The sequence below is a fragment of the Bombus pyrosoma genome, linkage group LG12 (genome assembly GCF_014825855.1).
Source record: "Bombus pyrosoma isolate SC7728 linkage group LG12, ASM1482585v1, whole genome shotgun sequence".
Taxonomy (NCBI): domain Eukaryota; kingdom Metazoa; phylum Arthropoda; class Insecta; order Hymenoptera; family Apidae; genus Bombus; species Bombus pyrosoma.
In genome coordinates this window covers 5,144,790-5,168,763 of record NC_057781.1, presented here as the reverse complement: position 1 = coordinate 5,168,763, position 23,974 = coordinate 5,144,790, and the positions used below count along the sequence as shown (strand labels likewise).

Sequence of the window (23,974 nt, the reverse complement as noted above, 5' to 3'; positions counted from 1 at the left end):
GCTCGAGACCATTGAAAATCAGCAACGGCGAAGCATTATATTTTTGTAAGGACATTGTTTCGCCATTGTTTGAAACGTTTTATCATTTCCAGTCGAAGCGAACAGCTTATGTATCCCACAAGATAATGGAACTCTGTCGAAAGAATCGCATAATGCGCTGAATAATTATTACTACTTCCATGCAAAAGCGATAACCGCGAAGAAAGAAGTTTGTTTATTCGGAAGAAAATTGTCCTTCCATTTCGTTATTGTTTTACGATCTTTGCCATTCTTCCGTCCTTTCTTTTTCCGATAAGTTTTCATACGATCGGCGAAACTACTTCCTTTTGCGCTTTCCGTTTAACTGAAAACCTATACATTCAAATCGTTTTCATCTGTTGGTGTCCGCGGTTACAAAATCATGTTTTGTGCGATATAATGAAACTTGGAAAACAAGCTGTTTGGGCATAAATCAATTTGTTGCAACGTAACGTTTTGTTGTGTTTCCGGTACAGTGTGTTACCCACAATTAGATTTGCGAAAATGCTCATTCGTGTTAACAGTGTTCCGATCGGTTATTGGAAATGCGGAGCCATTTTTGTACCAACCACGGAATTTACAGAATAAACTGGTAATACAGGGAAACACTCGACGATCGGCTTCTATAAACAGTACGGCCAGCAACGTATATTTCGCGGGCGAATTAAAATCGCAAAACAAATTTGACGCGATCAACTCGTTGACGATATGGAGAATTATAAATATTGCTCGTCTGAGTCAGGGGGAATGAAAAAGACATTAGTACGTAATCTTTGAAATGGATACTGTGTTCTAATCAGAGAAGTTAGTTTTTCTGTAAGAATTTTTTTTCTTTAGATCGACACGTATACGCGAGTCTTTTGATAACGTCTTCGATAAGCGATACGAGATACCTCGAATCGTTATCGAATTTATAACGAAACACAGAAGGATTGGCCAGAATTTTACATTCTTTCGATCAGCGTCGTGTAAACTATAATGCCCCGTATAGAAAAAGCTGAAAACGGTCGATCTTCTGAAATGCACCCATTTACGAAGAAAGCACATACGTTATGTGATGAAACTTTTGTATAGAACAATTTTTCAACCAGTGCATAATTTAGGAGGTATTCCGGTGCGCAAGTTACGTACTTGTTACAAGTGATGGATCGCAATGGGGCGTTTGAAAATATTTCATAGTCACAACAAAAATAGGAAATCTAAAGGTGGAGCAGCTGACGGTTCAAAAATATCCAAAATTCTGCAAACGCCATCAACGTAAAACACTGAAAATTTACGCTTCCTGATTCCTGAAATAAATTAACACACATTTTCCCCACCGTCGAATTTTCCATTGCTCGAATTTAATCCTTTCCTGGTCTCCATCGTTATTCGAAGCAACGTAGCCGCCGGGAAATTCGAAGTGAGATCCGAGAACACGCGTTCATTAACTTCTACGTTTTTACGTTTTTCTACCTTTTGCTCGGAGCGAGAAAGAGAAACTTTCTCGTTACAAGAAATTAATCCCGGCCACAAAGAGTTAAGAGTTCGACGATAGGGGACACGTAAGGATTGAGGGAACAAGCTCGTTCTCGCTAGCGGGAAGAGGCACTAACGCTCGGGTTTTCCGGTTCTTCGCGACAAGTGGAGAGGCGGCGCGCACGCTAACGGAAGTGGAAAAGACGACATAGTTAATTATCCGTACGACGTTTCAAAGGAACATGAAAGAGTTTTATAGTTGACGAGGTTACTTCACAACTCGTTTAACAAGCTCTTGAATACGTACCACGTTGTGAACGTACCACGCGTGACATTAAGTCGCGGAAACTCGTGTCCGGACGTGATTACGTTTGCGATAAATGTGTAAGGACAAGGAGGAGGATCGACGTGAATTCGGTGGAGCAAAGAATCGCGCAGAATAAACAAAAAGTTTGAAAACCGAAGGTGTGACAACTACCCAGTCGCTACGCTCTTTTATTTTATCGTTTCTACCTTCCCCCTTTGTTCCTTCGTAATTTCTTTCGGAGCGTAACAGTAACACCACTGTAATTTTCAAGTGTTTTGTAGTTGTAAGCGGTGATTCCTAAATATGACCGATATCGTACGAAAATTCCAAAAAACATTTGCTTAAAGTTTGAATTTATTTAAAAATAATAGCTTAGAGAAGTATTTTTCACGTTTCCGAATATCTCTACGATACGAATTAAAATTCATCTGGACCATCCAAACTGAATTTTTTCTCATCAGAGAAGATAACCTGGATTAAATAGAGAATATTAAACATAAAACTACCTCACGATTTATGAATGTTCAAAATTAACTTATTCTGTTATTCCAACTCCTATTCATCTTTTCACCAGCATATTCAAACGCGGCTAGTTTGTGGCGTTTTAATGATACACGTGCGAGCATTACTTTTTGTCTTGCAATGTTCGAGTTACATTTAAGGACACACTGAACGGTGCAACCAGAAACGTCGAGATCGTATTCCTTCGCAATTTCTGCACAACTTTTTAATGCATCGTTGGCAACTTTAACAATTTATCTTTCAATATGAGAAGGTAACTTTTGTTTAGGTCCACCATTCTTATGTTTCCCATTCGTAGTAGGATCGCGTAAAAAATTTAATACAACTTTATGAGATCGTCCGAACTTACGTGCGATTTCACGAATTCCTAATTTTTGTTCTTTATATGCTAAGCTTGCTCTTTTTAAAACGTTGTGCTCATTAAACGCTTCACGAAAGAAACGCTTGAAATAAGTACAAAGTGTAGAAGCCGCGACTGTTCTGCTCTGATAATAAAACAATTTCCGGTTATACCTTGACATATGCATAGATCATGTCAATGATTTTCACCTGAAATCTATTATTAGATATATATTAAATCGAGTTCGACAGTGCCAGAAATATCAGTAGTGCTATGCATATATTAGGTTGTCCGAAAAGTTTCTTTCCTTTCATAAGTGAAATAACAGATACGCAACATTTGTTATTTTATATTATTTTACGGATTTATGCATGATCCATTTTGTAGTAATAGAATAAAATGGATCAAACGTAATTCAATAAAATAATATAAAACAAACAATGTTGTGCATCTGTTATTTCACTTATGAAACGAAAGAAACTTTTCGGACAACCCAATAATTATGCTCGAAGATGTATATGAATATACGAAAATATAAATATACATGGTGATATTCGAAACAAGTTACGCGTTTCGATTAAAGCTTCATTTGAGAAAACCATATCTCAGACGGAGAAACCTAATATTTATGAGTCTTTCACGCGACGTGTTCTGCGATATCACAGATAGCGCATTTATTTAAGGTCCTGTTTCGTAATAATTCAGCGTGCGTTTTAATCCGGCGTTGCTCGTGCGAGAGCCGCATAAATCAAACGGGCGGGGCACGTTTTATCGACTAACGACCGCGGAAAATCTGTAAATTTTACCGCTTTGTTGGCGCGTCTCGTTCCGTAAAACATTCTGAGATCGTTATTTGTATCACGTCGAATTCGTGTTCAGCCGACCGCTGTCACATATCGTCCAGCTTCGCAATTTTTGTCATCCTGAGAGCGATCCGCGCGAATCCTGTGACAGAAATTCGCATGATAATGTTGTCCCTTTCGCGCATAGAACACTGCGTAGAAGAAACAACGACGCGCTCGTCACGCATATTTCCTCTTCCGAGAGAACGCCAATTGAAAAATTGAGAAGTGAGAACAAATAAACGAAGAAATAAGAAGAGATTGGGCGGAATTGCGGAAAATAATATAAATTTACAGAACCAGTGGGTGAACAAGTTTTGGAGGGAGTACTGATTGCTAAGGAGAATTGGTTTTGGGGAATATTACTTTGGGATGAGTAGTAGAATGATGTACTTGTGGCGTAGGGATTTGTAATCATTGTATTCAACGAAGCTGGGGAAGATTTTTACATAATGCGTAATAAAGCAGATATAACTTTTGATTGATTTAAATTCTTTCTCGTGCTCGCCATATCGTTTAGTTATACAGCTGAAAGATCTGTACAGCTTGAAGATTCGTTTATCCCTTAATTCGAAGAAAATTATTTTCGTAAAATTCTGTTGAGTTAGATGAAAAATGTATACGGTGCAGTAACGTAAAGATCAGAAGGGCAACTTTACTTTAATTCGCTTTACTTTAATTTACCTTACCGAGTAAAGTAGGTCTATTAAATTTAACGATTAGTCGATTAAATCTTATGTATACATGCCACATATTGTCGGAAGTCACAAATTTCTATAAAAAGTCACGCCTCGACATTGTAGCAACTGGCTAACGTCCGTCGTAAATTTGGAAAGAGCATTTATGACATCCGGTTGCCAATTCCGCTTTATGGCGAGCGAGGGCAGAACCTGCACGCCAATTGTGCTATTTCCGCAGTTAAGTAAAACGTGATTTATAGCGGAATACCTAGTAACCAGTTCGACTGGAAGATCTGTAACGAGGTTCTTTTCCATACCAAGTGCTATAGGCATATTAAGCCGAACTTTTTTATCGATTGCCTCTATATCAACATCTATCGATAAACCTTAACAAATATCAACAACAATATCAATCACGAACGTAACGCAATTCAAAACGGCGACTATCATTAACAGATTCATTTCGTTCAACTTCGGATATTAGCATTTTGAAGGAAAATATCGTGTTTCGTTTAAACGAGCGCACAAAAAGAAACGTCGTAAGTCACTCGGCCACTCACGTATGCGTCTTCTTTTTCACAGTCTTGCCGTGGAACGAAACTGGACAATGGGGTGGAAATTATTCATGAGACGGATTCCACGCCCGGTACTACCTACAGCCTCCCTGCCTATGCGGATATTATGGTCGCGTACTCCACTTACGATGGTAGGTAGATGCATGTATTCTACATTTTTTACATATACTTTCGACATACCTACACGTACACACGCACAGGTATGCATACGTATACAATGATTGACGAACGCGTTGCGTGGATGTTCTGTTGGCGAGTGCGTGAACGAACTCCTTATTTCACGAGCCGACACGAACAACAATGCTCGAGCCAGGTACGTGCTCGACGAGGGCAAAGTAGCGGTAGCACGGGAGAGATTGTCTTCTCGAATTCGCGTTTCAATGGATGTTTGGCTCCTCAATGTGCGCGACAACGTGCGTGTGCTTCTGTTCGCGCTCCTGTACGCTCTTGTCGGGTCTTCATTTGCAAGTCAATAGCCGGAAAGAATAGAAGGACTATAAATTTCTATGCTGGCTTTCCTTGTCATGTTCGCGGATGTTTGTACGCAATGTGGCGAGTAGATGCAAACGTACTACATGATTTAGCACGGATGAAACGTACCTTTTGGACTTTATAATTAAAAACATGTAAATTTCGTGGATTTTTAGGAACATTAGACTTACAAATCTAAGTGGTTAGTCGCGCCTGGTTTAATAAAATATGAGCAAGCAGTCGATGTGATCAGGTCTGTCAGAGCGATATCCCATTAAATCGATTATACATGCAGCAAACCGGAAACGGTACAAAATAATTGGTCAGTTTACGGTAAGAAAGGTAAAACGAACAAAATTTTCCTAACTTCAATAACGTTTTACAACTCTTTACTAGAGTTGCAAGATATCGTGACAAAATATGTAGGTTAGTTATACTTATTTCGCAGAAATATTCTTATCAGAACAATTTGAATTAAATTAATTAAGTTATAAATGATTATCTTCTAAATTAACTCGGTAAAGATAATTTGAACGAAGACGAAGAACAAAGAACGAACAATAAAGGCGATGTCAAAAAATTCTTTATTCCAAAGAATTTCTTTGAGCAATTCGTGCAAATGCTATTAAAGAGGTCTCTCAGAAGGGACTACAATATTGTGTCAACTTTGCATAAGAGATATTACTTTCCTCATTCATTTATTATCTTTCCCATGCAATAATACGAACTTATGGGAAAGGCTTTTATACAGTTAAAAGGAAACTTAACATAACGAGATAAATTTAAATTTATATGGAAAAATGATCGATTAACTCTTTTATTAAAATATCGTACACGATCTGCGGAATAGACGTCGATTTTGAGAAAAAAGGCAAACTGGACTTTCGTTCAAACGTTCAGAGCGTTCAAGCTGTAACGCGAAACGACACTCGTGGCAGCCTCTAAATTGCCGCAGAATCTGAAATCAATGCGCAAAGGCATTAGCAATAATTTCGGATATCTTCGTCTCGCGTAACCTGGCCGGATACACGTAATCGGTAATATCAGTTTATCCGATTTAGCTTATGTAGATTTAAACGATAGGTCGTAGCAGCGCGTGGGTGACCTACAATCGTAGGCAGCCAGTCATTTGGAATATTAAGCTTAGAGAACAGCGATCTATCGACGTTCTGAATAGCTCAATTGGTTAGGGCAATCACCTGACAAACGAAAGATCCGGCTTTGAAAACTGGTCCAGAAAATCAATCAAATGATACTTTCCCTCTTCGGCACAATGGAAGTCGCTTTGAACATCTGCTACGATGTAATTATTCGCCCGAATGTGACGATTCGTAAGTGAAAACTTCTATCATTCGTAATCCTCATTTTCTCTGAACAGAAATGCGTGTTATAGATGAAGTATAAAATTAATTTATCGTATTAATTTATTTGTTCGTACGTTAATTCAAGTATTCCTTTATCTGTATGCTATTACGAGACGCGAATTTTATCCGAAATCTTGCACACCGTTAACAAATTGAATAATACCTAATCATTCGGCAAATGGACACGCAACCGCAGTTGCTAATACCTCGTGGATATTTGGCAACAAAGAACAAAAGGAATATTTCACGCCGCTGTCCGGACCAATGTTCTTCGTTCGTGCTAATTTATCGGGGAAAACGTAATAAGCACCCGAACTCAAATTGCATGCACGAATTATTACATTAATCGCGTGTAACCTGCTTTGAGCTGGTTACACATAAATACGTATAAGCGCGATATTTCGTCGCTACAAAGCGTCTTTGTTCGCCGTTTACCCACCAGGATGTCGCATAAATAATTTTCATTTATGCTTCGTCCTTCTTTAATCCGCTTACTTTCCAAGGCACATTTTCAAGCGAACGAAGAAGGAGGATTTAAAAATGCTGGTTTTCGTTGACGACGACCCGAGACCGTTGCCAAGCCTGGCTTGACCTTTCTTGACCTACCACCAGGTGGATTTTTCCCATCAGTGAAAATGTCCATCCGTAGAACAATTACCTAACTGGTCTCTGCTAAATATTACTAAAGTAATACAATGGTCGCTGGCGTTTTCATTTGTGATCCAACGAACGCATAGTTCAGCCACGGTGAAACCTACCCAGACTATATCATCGCTCGAGTACAATACACAAGCTGAAACATTTCCTCCGCGGGTGAAATTACGAAAAATTATTTTCAAAGGAAGAAGTAGTACAGAATGAACTTCATGATTAACAGAGTTATGCTTTGTATTGAGAAGAATACGATGGCCTACGTTTAATGAAATTAATTAAATCGACACAATGGTACAGAATTAATATAATAGTATAAGAAAGGAAGTGGTTAAATTTCCCAATTTTTAATGAAAAATATCGAAAGCAGACGCTCTTATCGCACATATCTCTTCTTAAAAGTAATGGAATATCCTTTTGAGAGAATCAGGATATTGAAGCGCTTCTCGTCAAAGTAAAATTCCAAAGAGTCCTAGAATGTCGAAGCAAAGACGACGAGATTGCTTCACTATTTCCAACAATAGCTACGAGTATACTAAAGCTTAACTTCGCTATTATAGTCGCAAATACATCAAATAAATACTCAACCTCTTACGCGGTGGAATAATCAACCGCCTGACTTAAGCTTTAATGGTTCGATCGGCAGAACGTTTTCGTTCAAAAGACCGAATCGTCAGAACCTTTAATTAATGGTCGAAAAAAGCGAGCGAATAGCAGAGGATAACTAGGTGCGGAGAACATAATTTAATTAAACCGGAAAATTTGTTGCGTGGAATTTAATTGAAAGCTCGACGTTCGACAATGTCGGTTAATTATCGCTGTGGGAGTGTGTAATTGAATAGGCGACGCGATTAAAATTTTGTCCCCCGGCGAAAGTCGGGAACTTTACGTCACGATGTTCCGTTATAGTTCAGACAGTTTCTTCGATAAAGGAGGAGAGAGGCAACGATCCATAACAGAAGCGATATTGTCGCGATTGTTCGTGGACGGCAGCGATACGACAGATTTATTGTTCCGACCAGGCTGGCGCAGATATCATTGACTCGCGTCACCGGCCGAACATCGATCTCCTCGACCGCGTCATCGAATTGACAGAGTAAAATATTGAGTTGCGCGTCATTTTGGATCGTTAACCGCGGTTGATTTGCGTCACGTGTTAAATAAACGGATCCTATTGACGGGAAAACGGACAACGATATGGTCAAAATTAGTCACAAAGCATCGTGTAGTACAACCTTCTACAGTCGCGTGGACGATACATCGAAAATTAGTGTATTTGGTCTTTGTGCGTTAAACACGTTCAACGTTTGATCATCGCAACGTTAATTATGTCCTAGCGTTTCTACCTTTAAAGTCAGACTTTACGGATTTATCACATATTTTTGGAAAGCAGAATGTTCCATGCTGATAAAAAATTACGAACAAATAATTCAAAAATGTACCAAAGAGATCTATATTCATCAATTCGATATGCACGTCGAACCATCCTATAAAATATTCGTGAAAATAATACACGGCGCTGGGAATATCGCACGGGTTAAAATAACGTCTCTTAATAATAATATTCTCAGTTCCTGCATAGGAACCCATTTATATGTATACGGGTACTAAATACGCATGTTCTCGAGCTACAAACAGGATAACGGCCAATCAGATTGTTAACAAAATTATTTGATAACATTCTCATGGTTTCTGGTGACAAAGAACCGTGATTGTTCCGTGTATATTGAATGAGGTGAAAACGCGTGGCCACATAGCACGGAGCAGCGAGCGGCTCGTTGTTGGCGTATAACATTTTCCAGCTTTGTATGTATTTTACGCCGGTGTCAGCACGTTCGCGTGGAAATGTTCTCGCACAGAAGCGTCCAGCTGCTTTTGAAATAGCTCGGTGCGTGGTAAATCATTGTTATATATATTCCGACGACAACAGGAATCGTTACAGATTTCGTTGCGGGACAAGTAGAGCTACACGAACGGTGTTGCGCGTTTATTCGTGAATCGACCGGCACCGATATCGGCCGCAATATCAAATAATAAATGGTGACTCCACCGTGCTTCATAATTACATCGTTACAACCGATCGTATTCCATGCAATATAAGTCCGGTTCAATAGCACAGGGAATATCGTATCCATGCGAGTGCTTGGATCTTGGATTCGTACAATCGTGACTGAAGTACGATTGAACATTGCAAAATTAAATTCACATTTACTGAAACGAAACAATTATCAGTGAAATATCTCTTTCGATGACGTCACGTTGAAAATCTGCCAATTGATACGTAGTTATAAAAGAATTACCAAGATTTTCATATTAACTGTGCAATGAGATCCTTTTCAAATATAATTGCTTTAAGAACTGCGATCGAAGTAGCGAAGCGAACGAGATTCCTGAAAAAAATAACACGTCAAACGAAACCAATTATGCAGTCATTTAATAGTATACTGATTAAATTCAGACGTCGTCTGTTTCGATAAATATACGATTTCGTGGAGATGTATGCTTGAAAATTTTCGATACGTTGCGAAAAACGTTCTTGAAATAGGTGACTGAATTACAGAGAGGTGTATCGCATATTTTTAAGTCCATATTTATTTTTCATTTTAAACAAGATTTTATTAAATGAATATTTCATAAACACGACCGGCAACTGCACAAGTACGATCCTCTTTTTCATCAAACTAAAATTGTATTGTCTCCTGTAAAAGTCAAACTTTTTGACATTTTTTCCAATAGTACGAAAAACAACGAGCGAATTCTTCGGACATTCTTTCAGAATTCTTTAGAAAAACGAAACGAACATTCTTTGCAAGCATTATTATAAAGCTTGTCGCCAATTAGAGGTACATTCTGTTAAAAATTTATTTTTTATCTTTTTATTCGGAACAACGATTTATTTCATCGTTTCAGACTATTTTAAACCATTTTTATTTTAACTTATCTGATATAACTCGAACGCTATGCAATATATGGAGGGGCATGCACGTTCACTCGCTTATCGGATTTTTGCAAGCCTTCGTTTATTTTATCGTGATTTGCGTGATGGTCAGACCGTGTACACATGCCTAACAGCTGCGTTAAGAGAATATTCGCTTCGTTCCTCGCCTATCGTGATCGATATCGAGGAAGAAAGTGAGCTGCCAGAGAGACGGGATGCTCGAACGAAAAGTACCGCGAATAGCGATGAGACGATTCGTCGTGGTGACGAAAAAACTTCGAGAAGGACTGCTGCTTTTAAAGAACGCTCTCCACTTCAGCTCATCGCGTGAACTTTTTCTTTTCTTCTCTCGCCGAATGGTAAAGAGATACGGCTGGACCTGCAGCTGCGATTCTTCCGTGTCTCGAGAAGGATCGTTTTAAGAAATTGATTTGTCTGCAAGTGATTTATTACCGATTTATTAGCGATTAGCGATTTAGAAGCGATACGCTCTAATGGTATTGGATTTATCGCAAATTATCTTCGCTGAAATGGATTTCTAGGGCCGAACTGATCGTTCGAAAGTTAGGCTTACGGTCGCCGAAGTATCGAAGGGGTTGTTATTTCGAATATTGCGATAAAACAATACGTGAAAGTTAAACTTCTATCCTTCTCGTCATATTTCACGTAGAGTCTATAATACACTCCACTGACAAAATCGTTTTATTTCTTCTTTTTGTGCATTTACATCGTTTACCATTTCAACTCTTCAGACATGGCGAGCATCGAATAACACGTTGCTCGTGAAAAGATCTGCTTTAAAGCGTTGGTGACTCCTATCCTCGGTGCGACTGTCACTTAAACAATATGGTAACAACGTACGGCAAGCGTAGGTTCTAGAGTACATCAGTTATACATTGAAACGCGAATGGCTAGTGTCTCGGCACGTTCATAACGAAAATGTTTCTTGTGAACGATGACGATTATGGAACGCGACAATGGTACCAGTACTCGTCTTCTCCGCGTTGCATTAGCGTTCTGATGGTAACGCCTTCCTTCCCTTTGTCTCTGCCGCTTCCGCCTATTGTTAGACCGCAATTATTTTCCTGCTGCTGCGACTCGAGCCCCCGCGGAAAATATATTTTCATCTAACGCTCGATCCATCATAAGCTGCAAGATGAAACTTTCGCGTGCCTCTAACGTTTTCAGTCTTCGTTCATCATAATTGACGCTGCCGCCGTAATAGCTTCCGTGTACGTTCCAAGTGAACGCAATGGAAGAATTTAATAGGACGGAGGCATTGCGATGGAAATCTTTTTTCTCCAAATTTTTTGGTAAAATATTTCTTCTAAGAGATCGTTTGCTAGAGCCTGTATACGAAAAAGGATGCTATCCACCGGGTTAGTTGGAAGAAACTGGTTTCTCACGTTACTTGTTCGTGAATTTTTATAAAGATTTTATAAACATAAACTTGGACAATGCAAATAACATTATATATGATATGAGATGAAACATCATTATCTTTAGCCGTTTAAATGCTCTACGTTGTACGATGCTATATCACTCTCATATATTATCAGCCTCGTATTCGACCATTTAAATAGCTGCATACATTTGCGACACTCCATATATTCCTTTCTACTACTAACGATAATTCGCTGTCGTTGCGATGCTACCACTATCTTCTTAGCAAGTCGTGAACGCGCAAGAAATCGAAAAACCCATGAACGAAACTCCTGGATTAAACAGTTCTAAACGAGTTTGTAGGTGCAGCAGCCGGTTACTTGGTCCTCTCTCTTATTTTTGTTGCCTGATTGCGTCTATAAAGATGCCGTATTCTTAGGTGATGGACGGTCCTTGATGAGGTCATTAGTTGGTTTCATAAACCACGTCCGCGTAACCGGTGGCTAAAGATCGGCCTTAATGGTTGGTCGGTTTAGCAGAGGTAATTCGAAAGACTACAGTCAATTCGCGAAGATATACAACAACGACACCGAATCCTACATTCCGCATAAATGCTCTGCTCGAGCAAACCTGATAGTATACTCGAATTGAAACGCTATTTCTTGCAAGTCACTTCTCCAACCCACAGCGTCTCTTTACGGAGAGATAGCTCTGGTGGGAACGTTTCATTTATGACAAACTCTATGATTTTGCTGGAAACGCGCAAAGCGATCGCTCCTACTTGCATCTGCCTATAACATGCACATATGTACAATATATATACAGAAAGAGAGAGAGAGAGAGAGAGAGAGAGAGGAGGGAAACGAGTTAGAGCGAGTTTCTCATCAGAAAACTGTTCTTCTATGAATTTCAGGTTTTTTCTCGTGGCGAAATCCGGAAAATGGTTCCTGGTTCATACAGGCTCTTTGTCAAGAGCTGAACAAGAACTGGAAAACCCATGATCTATTAAGGATGATGACTGCCGTAGTCCGACATGTTTCGATCGAGTATCAATCGTACAAACCGGAGAAGAAATCGTTCCACCAGAAGAAGCAGGTACCATCCCTCGTTTCCATGTTGACGCGGTTGCTGTTCTTCGGCGATGTACCACTCGAATACCACGCGAAAAATAAAAACGGAAAATAGCAATTCGGCTATTGAGCGATTCAGTTGAAGCGAGGCGTAAATCCACAGATTTATATGTTTATGCACGCACACGTATGTAGAAAACCGTGTGTATAGTATTTTGTAGATATTTTATCTCGATTCTCGGTTGCTGGACGTTAAGCGGATTAAACTTTCCGTAGCTATTTCCTTAGTACGTCGAATTTTTATGAAAAGATCGTGGCGAAAAGTTGGCGTGATTGATCAACGAACCGCGTGAAAATGTAAATTCAATCTCGCGAGGGAATATCGAGGGTATAATTTTAATTAGCGCCGGCCGTAGATTTTCGTTGTACAAGTTTAAAGAAGACCTCGGTCCTTAGACCGATATATAAGGGGCGGATAACGAAGTGCGCGCATTACTTCATTTGCAGCTGTTCACGGAGTTTAATGAATGCGGTAAATAACTCGCTTTCTGAGATACGAACCGTAGAAATTCGTTCCGTTTTTAAACAAATTAAAAGTCACTTTACGGTCGGCGTTTAAACAAGCGCGTTTTACGTCGCGAGCGGATGCGTGGCGATATATTTTGATTATTTTACCGCGTGTACTCGTTCTTCGGTGTTTTATGCCGACGTGCGTTTTGCCGTAAACAACCATTTGCGCTATATAAAGATGAACACCTCTACGAGGATGTTGGCGATAAAAATTAAATTCCTTTATGAGCGCGAGGAAGCGTAGGCAAACATTTCCGGGACACGTGCATTCCAAAATTTAACGTCTTTATCTTTCTATTAATTTCTTGCCATCATCGTTCAGCCGAGCATAATCTACATATGAATTACGAAGAATACCGATACATTATGATTTGTAAACGTAATTAAAATTTGTACGCAATCCGTTTAATATGTTACGGTTAGTTGCTGCTTTCGATAAATTATGTAAAAGTACAAATAATGATCATATATAATTAAAATATGTATGTTTTTGTAATTGATAATAAATTACCTCTGTCACAATGATATAACAGAATTGACGAGAGTGAAGTTTTATTTCACTGAATTCTAAGGACTTTCCAGATCTGTATCGATGTAATTGAAAGCTACACTTTTTGAAATGTAATTACATTATCATATCATTGCCTTGTATTAAAAAGAAAGTTTCCATTCGTCTCGTAATGGAGGGAACGTCGGCCAACGACTTTAAACAGATTTAATGGAACTACTGAAAAGTTTTGTAATATTAATCCGAGCATACGTTAGAAGATACTCGGGGAAAAAAGTATAATTGGATCGTATGAACAGTGGAGAAACATGGAAGAGACGAAGACGTAAGAAAGCAGGCGGAAACAGCAGTTTATTGTCAGACGTGTTTTGCAAACAGCGTGACAAGATCTACCGTCTGTCCGTGGCTTTTGCTATATGAATTACGCCGAGGATATTTTCAGACAAACATTACTTGAGTTAATTAAAGTTTTAAAAACGCAATTTTGAGATAAATGTAGCGTAAAAATAATATAAATGTTACGCATCGTAGAATCTTTTTGGAAATATAAGAAATTTGTTTCATTGAACCTCGAAAAGAAAAAAAAAACTATCATAGCCTATGAAGTATAATAAACAGTTATACTAAGTCGTTAATAAATCGTGGAGAAACATTTCGTGCTGGAATCAATATTCCCGATATCGGCGCAGTACTACTATATATTATTATATTAATATCGATGTCAGCGCATGTTCAAAGTAAAGTGAGATATTACACGTACTGTACCAATCGACAACCATATCATCCGTTATCAAGTAAATATCGATTGCTGCACTGATTACAGTAAATCAGATGGTGGCAGTTCAATTTTCTTAAATTGCACGATTTGGATATAATTTCCATGTAGAGCCCTATATTAATATGTTATCAGATTAAATTACAATTAACGCCACTTGTTTCCTATATATCTTATTTCTATCGTAGTCGTTAAGCCAACACTGTAATTAGTGCTGTAATTACCAACGTAATTATTATATCACAACTTTGACGGAATTTGCATAAGGGCATAGAGTATCGATTATTACATTATTAACAACCAGATAGCAAACTGTTATAGCATATAAAATCGAGAATCTTTAATTAGACGAAATGACAGAGTAAAAACATTTGAAAAATTCTTATCGCCTATGTCCCACTCGTGTTTGTTTTCATTCTTCCTTTTCTTTTTCTCTTTTTTCGTTTGCTCTCGCAATCTTTTAAAACATACGAACATTCTTCGAATCGAGTTACACATTTACGAGGTCTGTTCTTTTTTTGCACCTTGTCTACCAAATTGCAGTTCACGCACCGTTAAAACACCCCCATAAATATATACCCTCCCGCTGGAGCATGGTATGGTTATATACTTTCCAAACCATCGGCGAGAAACACATATAAAGCACATATATCGAGGAAGCTGGAAGAAATGGAAGAAACAAACGACCAGAGGAATATAAGAGACATGTTGGACTAGACCCTGTACAATCAGTCGTGGCAAAACATCAGGAGACTACGGAACGCAAGATGTTATTGGATCAAAGTAAACTGATAGCTACGATAAAGGAATATTTTCTCGGAAAATAGAGAAAAATCACGTAGATAAATCCAAAAGCATTGATAGAAATAAAATTTCGACGTGACTTCGAGTCATACACTGATCGACCGAGAATCTTCATAAATGATATAGTATCCGGATATATGGCCAGGAGTTATCCACACCAATTCCTGCAACTTGCGACAGGTCTCGGCGTCATCTACAATCCGTATCGATTTAATTCTACCCGATATCAGAATAAAAGAAATATAATATCTTTATTTCGTATTATAGGTACGAGATGGTCTTTGTCGGATCATTGAGATTCGTACGATCAAAGTAATACCAGCCATAAATATATTTGATTATCTGATCTAATATATGATTAGGAGTGAGATAGAAAAAAGAGAGAGAGATGACCTAATTCAACAGTTTCTTATTACACTCTTACATATTCTGCCTCCCTCGTACGGTAAAACGTCATAGAGAGGGAGAGAGAGAGAGAATACGAGTGGGATAATTTGATCCAATTTCTGGAAAATCATCTCTGCGAACATATGGCCACTTTCGATTCCGATCGTTGGCTATATATATCCGGTTATTATATACGTAAATTTCAATAAATCGAAATTGAACTAATGATATATGTATCAAGCATTAGTTTCGTAACACAAATAAAACTGGCTTTACTATTTCCGCAAACGTTACGTGTAAATTAATAAAATAAATATTGAGATATGTGTAATTTTCTGTGCTGGACTAGGTTAAACGCGCAGTAGGAATACTTGTATGCGAGTATCAGTGTGTGGGAGTATGTGTGTGCACGGCGTCTCAAAAACAGATGGATGTAAACTGTTCAGTCCTTAGAAGCATCTGGAAGAGTCGTCGGTTAACAGTCGGGTACAGAAGAAAGTGCTGAGACGCGTGCAGATATGTATCGATAAATATAATAGAGATCATCCATTAAATAAACGTATAACTATTTAAATATTAATTAAAAGTGTAAATTTTGTGTTCCCATAACATTATTTCGGCTTCAAAGATCCAAAATTCTCAACAATAAAGATCAACTTAATCCTATTTAATACATTTGCTTTGTATCCATGGAACACATCCATGAAATATCGTATTTCGCTAACAGATAAAGAATTAGTTAGTTATATAATTTTCTTATTAATTATAGAAAACGAGATACCGTAGTAAGTTGATTTGCTTTTATATATATATAAATTTAATAGACCATTTTTTAGTGAATCATACGTATTTGCCTGCCGCTCACGAACTAGTTCAGGAGATTCAGAAATCCTTGGTCGCTGAAAGTTTGATCTGTACGGTTCTTGAACTACTTTCCTATCAAAGGGAAACGAAGTCCTTCATGCAGGATAGATGCAGACGTCTGTTTGACCGTGCAATGACAATTCGATTTCATTCACTTCACCCCCGTCTTCCACTGTGCTAAGTGGATCCTGCAGGCAAACGGAGCACGATAGATCTACGGCTCGTTTGAGGCTGGGTTAAAGGGTTTCGTTATGCGGGTTACAATTCTCGGCTTGTTGCTTCAGAGTAGCAATGGAACACAATAGACAAAGCGTATCAAGGCGACATCGACGTTGTTCTAGCAAAATTTCATTCGCCGATGTTGGGAATTTTTTTTCTCCTTTCATACAGTGGAAGCGTATGCTTTGAAAATTGTGACTCCGGCTACGACCCGCAATTTTGAAAAATTAATCGCTTAAATTCAGCTAAATTTAGAAGCAATAATTTCTGTAGCTCTTAAACCGACGGAAAGTTATTATTTCAGAAGAAGATATCGTTTAAATTTGGCCACTTATTTTTTGTAAAATAGCTCATTTCGTTTGGGGTTAGCCTGTCACGTTACTTTCAGCAATACATCACGATGCAGTTTTGTTTTTCACACGATTTTTGTTATTTCACACGAGTATTTACACGAGCTCTGTCGCGTAATATTCGTTTGTCTTACTTTGTTATTCTAATATATGAATATGTATTATCCCGGTAACTCTCCACATTATTCTCGCCGAGGCAGGCTATCTACTACGAACGTATTAAGGAACCTGGATTAACATCGACATCGTAATTTCGTCCATCCATTGTGTTCTCTCTCTCTCTCTCTCTCTCTTTTCACATATCTAACTTTTCAATATTCTATACGGTGTGGTGAACATGGATATACTTTTCAATGGAATTAAGCTATGTCGTTTGCTATACGGTGTACCACTCGCACCAACAACAATACACCGATCCTGTCGTGATGATAAAATGTTTCATCCTAAAGAAAACGAAACGCGCGTCGGTAAACAATCGAGGATTTTCTAGCTCGCATACTATCGATCCTTTCTATCGAATACGAGTGAAAAACCTTTGATCACCGGTCAGCAAAATTTTCAATTCAATAATTCATCTGGTGAACTGGCAACAAGTCGAACCATTCGGTCCCTGTAGCCGTCGAGCAAGTATGTTCTTGAAGATGAACTACTTGAGACTAAGCGGATCACTGATTCGCTTCGTCAAAGGATGCAAGTGCTTCTGTCCCTTCATCGATCAATGCTCGATTGGACGTAGATCTAGGTAAGAGGTACTTAGAGAAACCGTGTGTTTGAGGACTACCAGTTACGATAACCGCATCGTTCATCGGCCGATCTGCACTGAAATTATCGGTTAGCGATTCTAAAAATATCCAAGCGGAGCTTTACGATATCTCGTATGAGTTGTTATACTCAAAGAATTAGCGGTGGTAGTACAGTTTCCCATAAAATGTACAAAATTTGGCATACCTCGTACAAAGAGTGATAACGTAGTTGGAGTTGCTATGATTTGCGTTCGATGGTAATTAGTGCGACAGAATTTCAGCTTTGGGATTATTACCGTTAATAAATTGAGGATTAAGTTGTTGTATTTTAGTATGATTAATTGGGACAAATACAAGCTTGATTGATGAAGAACAGTAGTTCTTATAGGCTATATGCAACGCACCTAACAAGGTAAAGGGAAGACAGTTTTGATTGATTGCTTGGAAAACAAGCAATATAATTTCCATTATGATATCCAAAAGCACCAGTATCGGAAACTGTTCCTATGTTGTGATTTGAAGACAATTGTACGAATATATCCAGTCACTGTCTCTCTGCTATGAATATTTATTCTATCATCGTAGAAACGATTAAGCAACTATACTTGTTAGTTACTTTCCTAAACGCAGTTTAAAGTGTTCTGTGAATATACAGCGAACATGTTTGCTCAGTATAAGTGAACCGATGTTTTCGCTCAGAGCGTGAATTAATCAGGCAATAATGGAAATTTGACGACGTTAACGATATCGAAATGTAACTTACAAACGAGAACTGGTTTTTCCCGGTTTTCGGCCACGAAATGGTAAAGTATTGTTTGCAGTTACACGTTACACGATGTTTTACGCAATCAACCAAGTTTCGGAGTCAGGAATTTCCCTGGGAAAGTGAACGAAATAAATACGGCGATTCGAATTCCAACAATTTACAAGAACTTGGTCATTAAATACGAATATCAATATATACATTAACTGTAAACATAAAGTTTGATCGAGTTGTCAAAATGCCGAATGAGTATGAAGAACAGTACAAACAACACGGGGTTTTGAAATAAAATTTCGTCGATCTTTGTTCGCGGCATAACTGCCATAGCTTCGAAAAGGAAAAGAGAGAACTCGTGCCAGTTGGTGTTTCCAGTAGATTGCATTACGATTTTTAATTCGTACGCCTTTTACACTGGTATCAAGCAAACTTCTATTTTTCTCGAAAAAAAGAAAAAACATGGTTATATGGTATATGATGGAAGCGGCTTTCACGGAAAATATTCGAATTCCAACCAATCCTATAGAACTTTCTATGAAAAATGTCGGTCTATATAGCGTTGTTTGCAATACTACCAAAATAACTCGTTTCTAAGCGAAACGTAATTTCTGGAATTTTAATATAACAAGATTGCCATGTAATTCGTCTTAACGTAGCTACATGCTATCCAATCAACTCTACGAACTTCGCGACTCTGCTATAAGTTAAACTTTGCCAGAAACTTCAATGCGCTTTCACTTCTCCTCTATCCTACCTTCATATCGAGCAACATCGCATAAAGTTTGTCAACTAAATCAACAGTCGAAAGCACTTTTGCCTGTTAACAACGATCGTAGGATTGTCAAACGCAGCCACTTAGTTCCATTTAGTTTCCTCAACGATACAAATCTGTTCCTGATCTATAACGTTCGAGTTGTCCTTTATTTCGACTCACCTACCAAACGGAGTTCGTGCATACGCCATACACCGCAAATTAACCAAACGTCAGATTTGTTTCGTATCGTTGATCCTGCTTTCCCAACGCTCACGATATTTAGATATTTCTAAAAATCCATTCAAGGCCAGAGATCTCTCACGCTGCATCACGCACGCTAGATCATCCCCGTTAGCGAGATTTTATAACTTATATGTTACAACTTTCCTTTCTTCCCTCTTGAACTATATCTATTTGTAACGCAATCTATGCGAGCTTCGATACTCGACTGACAAACGAACGAGATACTCATCAATCTAAACTTGCAATGTTTTTCCATATGGATGGGGCGTACGAGCGCGTACGGCCGCGCGGGCACCCGGATGAACAATCTCTATTTGCATATGTATGTCTACAGATTGTACGCGCTGTTCGTCATTATGGATATATGTACGTACATATATGTTTACAAATGAACGTATGAAAAAGATACGAGCCGCAAAGTGGCAGATGATGCCCGTTTGAAAAATATCCGCGACCTGCCTCTCCTCCGTTTCCCCACTTGTTTTCTTCCTTTCGTTTCTTTCCCTTTTTCTTCTTATTTTTTTTTCTATGCCTGGCTTCTCTGGTCGAGAAACAGACGATTCGACTTGCGCATATGTTACAAGGGCATTATTTATATTCGACCGTCAAATGAGAACCGCGCACATCGGCTTTTGCCACGTATTGTTTCATTTTCGCTGGGGTCACTCATGGATAATGTATGCTGACGAAGCGACGCGACGGAACGAAAACAGCTAGCTGCTAGATTGTACTTTATGTGGGAGAATTATTTTGTCCGCAACAATGAAATCACAAGTAACATAAATTTAAAAGAGCACGCCGTTCGTCCCGTAATGGAACTGTAAGAACAGATAAGGTAAAAGTTCTCCAGTAATTTAACTATGCCAACAATGAGATACAGATATTGTACGTGGTTTAGATCTTATCGTTTCGCGTTTGCACGTCGACTTTTGTTTTCTCTGTGATCATTGCGAAGATGCAAAACAAACGTGTCTGGTAGAGAAAATTCGTTAAGTTGTTCACGAAAACAAATCTATTCGAACTAAGTTGATTTTGAATATTTTCATAAACGATTCATACTTAAACGAACTTTGATCGGAAGTAAAATATACGCAACGCAGAAGAGAGATCAGTTGTATCTTAGAACAACTTTGACGACATATTATTAACTTTCTCGTATTATATTAACCTACCTCAGAACTAAGTTAAATCATGTTCGCAGGTTTATATCACTGGTTCTTGCTGCTAGAAACTCGTGGAACTTAATCTGTCTTCGTCGACCAAACGTAACTACGCGTATTGTGTACAATACAGCGTACAACGATCCATAAAACTATCATCTCCCTTGGCGATTTATCAACAAAAATATCGCTCGAAATTCTATGCGTTGGTTCATACGTGGAAACATGTTTTTTCGATAGTAATTTATCTGCAGAAGGCGCAATAAGCACACACAAACTTGGTAGCTGTGCAGAAGTCTGAAAAGGTAGTAGATATATCACGAATCCTTTTACTGTAACTGGCGTTATGTTGACTCGAACGCGTTTCGATTGGATCCACAGAGAAAGCTTCTCGTGCCTGTACAGAGTCGAGCTTTCGTTCACCGAATTACCCGGACAAGAAGATCACACGGTTGTGCTTCAGTAGCAGACACACGGTATACCGAGAGCTTTCGTTCTGCGAATGGAACAACCGAGTTATGCCAACGTGTTCTTGGACGAGCGACGGTATAAAAACATGCCGTTTAAAAGCAGTTTCAAAGGTGCTTTATGGCGATGGTGAAAAGAAAATGTTGCAGAAGGACGTTGGAAAGAAGAGTGATGTCGATGAAGGAAATAGGAGTTTAAAGAAGTATCTCAAAATAGTTGTTTAAACGTGTACGTTAACAAGAAGGATTAACAACTACGACAGGAAAAATGAAACAGATTTATTTCTTTAATCGCAGGAAAAACAGTTCTTTCGTTAACATGGCCCAGGTCTAGTTAGTGAATAGGTATGCGTTAAAGAAAATTATAATACGATATTTTATGGACATGTTTATTCAGTAGCAATGGTCGTAAAAGATGCACAACTACGAGACAGGATGAAAGCATCGATAATTAATATATTATAATAGCGGCGAATAACCACGAATTCCCAAACATGCCGATAAATCGATTTTTAAAGCATAAGCGTTCGTACGGTTATGCAGCTTTCATACAATTACGCTAAATTGTAAAAGAAGCAACAAGCGATACAGTAAAAAAAAAAAAACTTACGAGCAGCTCGTAAACTATTTATGAACTCGATACCAGCCATATTATAAAGAGGATGATCGGGCGTATAAATCGTAAGAACAAAATCAGTTGAGAGAAGACGAACAATTCTTGCGTCAGACGCGACATCGTTCTTTCGACGGCAATCTGCGTTAAATTGGAACAGTAATTTTTAAAACAACGCATCGATCGTTTCCAATACGTAGCTTTCTATTAATATCGTTTTTATATTTAATAGCGAGGTAATTTTTAGTTTTATTACGCATAAACTTTACAGATTATTACTGTTAACCACTGTAACGCGTGAAGTCTGAAGGAACTTTTAAGGGAAGAGTAGCATATTACTTTGAGCTTTAAAACTTTGTTGTACTTACTCTTCCGTGACTATACTTATTTAAAAATCTGTGTTTTTTTTTTTTTTTTTACTCATCTTTCCGAAACTTCTACTTTATATACTTCCTCAACTTCTTCCATCTAATTTAAATTCACTTGGAGAATAGCCGAAATAATAACTCCGTTGGAGAAATCCCACGAATGCATCGATTCTGCCCGCTGCCTCTTAAAAGCGAGCAAACGACTAATAGAAAATAAAAATAAAAGTAATGGAGAACGTACGAGTAATTTCGAAACCAAGCAATATACTTAATTCGACGATGTAAAAGTTTCAGACGGAAATAACAAACGGCACTAGTATGTAAATGGTCGAGTCGTTAACTAAGCATCACAGAATTGTTTCACTTCGATCGCACGTTGTTTATCGAGAATAATATCTTTTATTTGCCGAGTCAGCCCTGCGCTGACCAAAAATATCCATTAATATCGAATATAATTTCAATGAAGATTGTCATGCGAATACGAATGACGCAGTAAATATTAAATGTTGCTAATTTCATTTCCCCGTTGCACTTGTATTTCATAAAATTTCAATCGTAAAGCTCGTACCGTGTTTACGTCGCGTTATTTTACATATGCAATTGAATTTTCATTATCGCCTAACGCCGACTACGCTGTCGGTAATCAGCCGTCGCGACGTATTGTCGATATAACTTATCAGGAACAAGCTTTGCAATCTGGCAGAAGTGTTTTGGCGTAGGTACACGGAACAGTTTCAACGTCTTATAGCGTGGAAGTTGGCTCCGGTCGACCACTCGGAAATCATGGTCTATCGATAACGCGAAAATATGGAATAGATTCACGGTGTGAGTGCTCTTGGTGATGCGAATTTTAATGGAATGCCAGATGGTCTAATATTGATATCGAGCGGAAAAGTGTCCCTGCAATATCGCCAATGAGGATCGCGTGAATAATAAAATAAAGATTTGACGAAGATGCGAGGACCCATTTTCCCTGGATCGATGATAAATAGCCCGCCACGATGCGCGTCGCCAGCGTCTACTCGAAATCCGTGCGTCGCGTTCAAGAACGTTGGAAATTTTATTCGTCGACAGATTCTTAATCCAACAGAAGCTTTCAATGAAATGAAGCCTGGCATCGCGATGCATTTCATTTTCTCCGCTTTTACAACGTATTTACTGCAACGATCGTTACAATGTTCCCTCATGGCAGATGTATTTTACTGGAAAACGTTTGACGATTCGTTTCACAGGGAAATAAAGTATTCGAGCGATAGACGGTGAACAGGTCAAGAAATTTTAGTAGGCGAGTTCATTGTATAAGGATGTTCTTTGAAAGGCTGGGGAGATATGAAAATATTTAACGTTGCGGAAAGACCAACCGAGAGAAGGATGAACGAGGGTCGGAGAGTGAAGGAAATCCGGTTATTTATTCAGAACTTTAATTCCTCGAGTATCACACCCTTGCTTGTTTTCTCCATTCCTTTCGACAGTTAAGGTCAGATAACTGAGCATTCGATTGCAAATTGAACGATTAATCGGATTTATAAGGGGATGAGCAAATAAATTGAAAGCAAATTGAAAGCGTTAACGCGATGAACGGATGAGCAATCCTCCTCGTGAAAGATGATGCTTTGTTTCTCAGGATAAAAGAGCATTCCTTGTTGAAGTATCGATAAAACATTTTAATGTTGGCATAGCTCTTCGTGCTCTATCGAGGTCGAGAAAAACGAGACACTGGAAACTCTAAATAATGAACTTATGTTTCCCTACGATATACGCTTTGTTCTT

At 38.5% G+C, this 23,974-nt stretch overlaps 2 protein-coding genes across 2 annotated transcripts in view; one reads left to right on the top strand and one right to left on the bottom strand.

The window, feature by feature from the left end:
- Nucleotides 1-13,721, top strand: part of LOC122573404 (caspase-1-like) — a 35,360-nt gene extending 21,639 nt beyond the window's left edge. Inside the window, exons 4-5 of the mRNA XM_043739707.1 lie at nucleotides 4,750-4,873; nucleotides 12,463-13,721. Of these exons, the coding sequence (XP_043595642.1) occupies nucleotides 4,750-4,873; nucleotides 12,463-12,734 (396 nt within the window). The 3' untranslated portion in view covers nucleotides 12,735-13,721. The remainder of the gene's footprint in view (nucleotides 1-4,749; nucleotides 4,874-12,462) is intronic.
- LOC122573403 (alkaline phosphatase-like) overlaps nucleotides 1-23,974 on the bottom strand; it is a 234,674-nt gene that overhangs the window by 98,178 nt on the left and 112,522 nt on the right. The window lies entirely within an intron of this gene.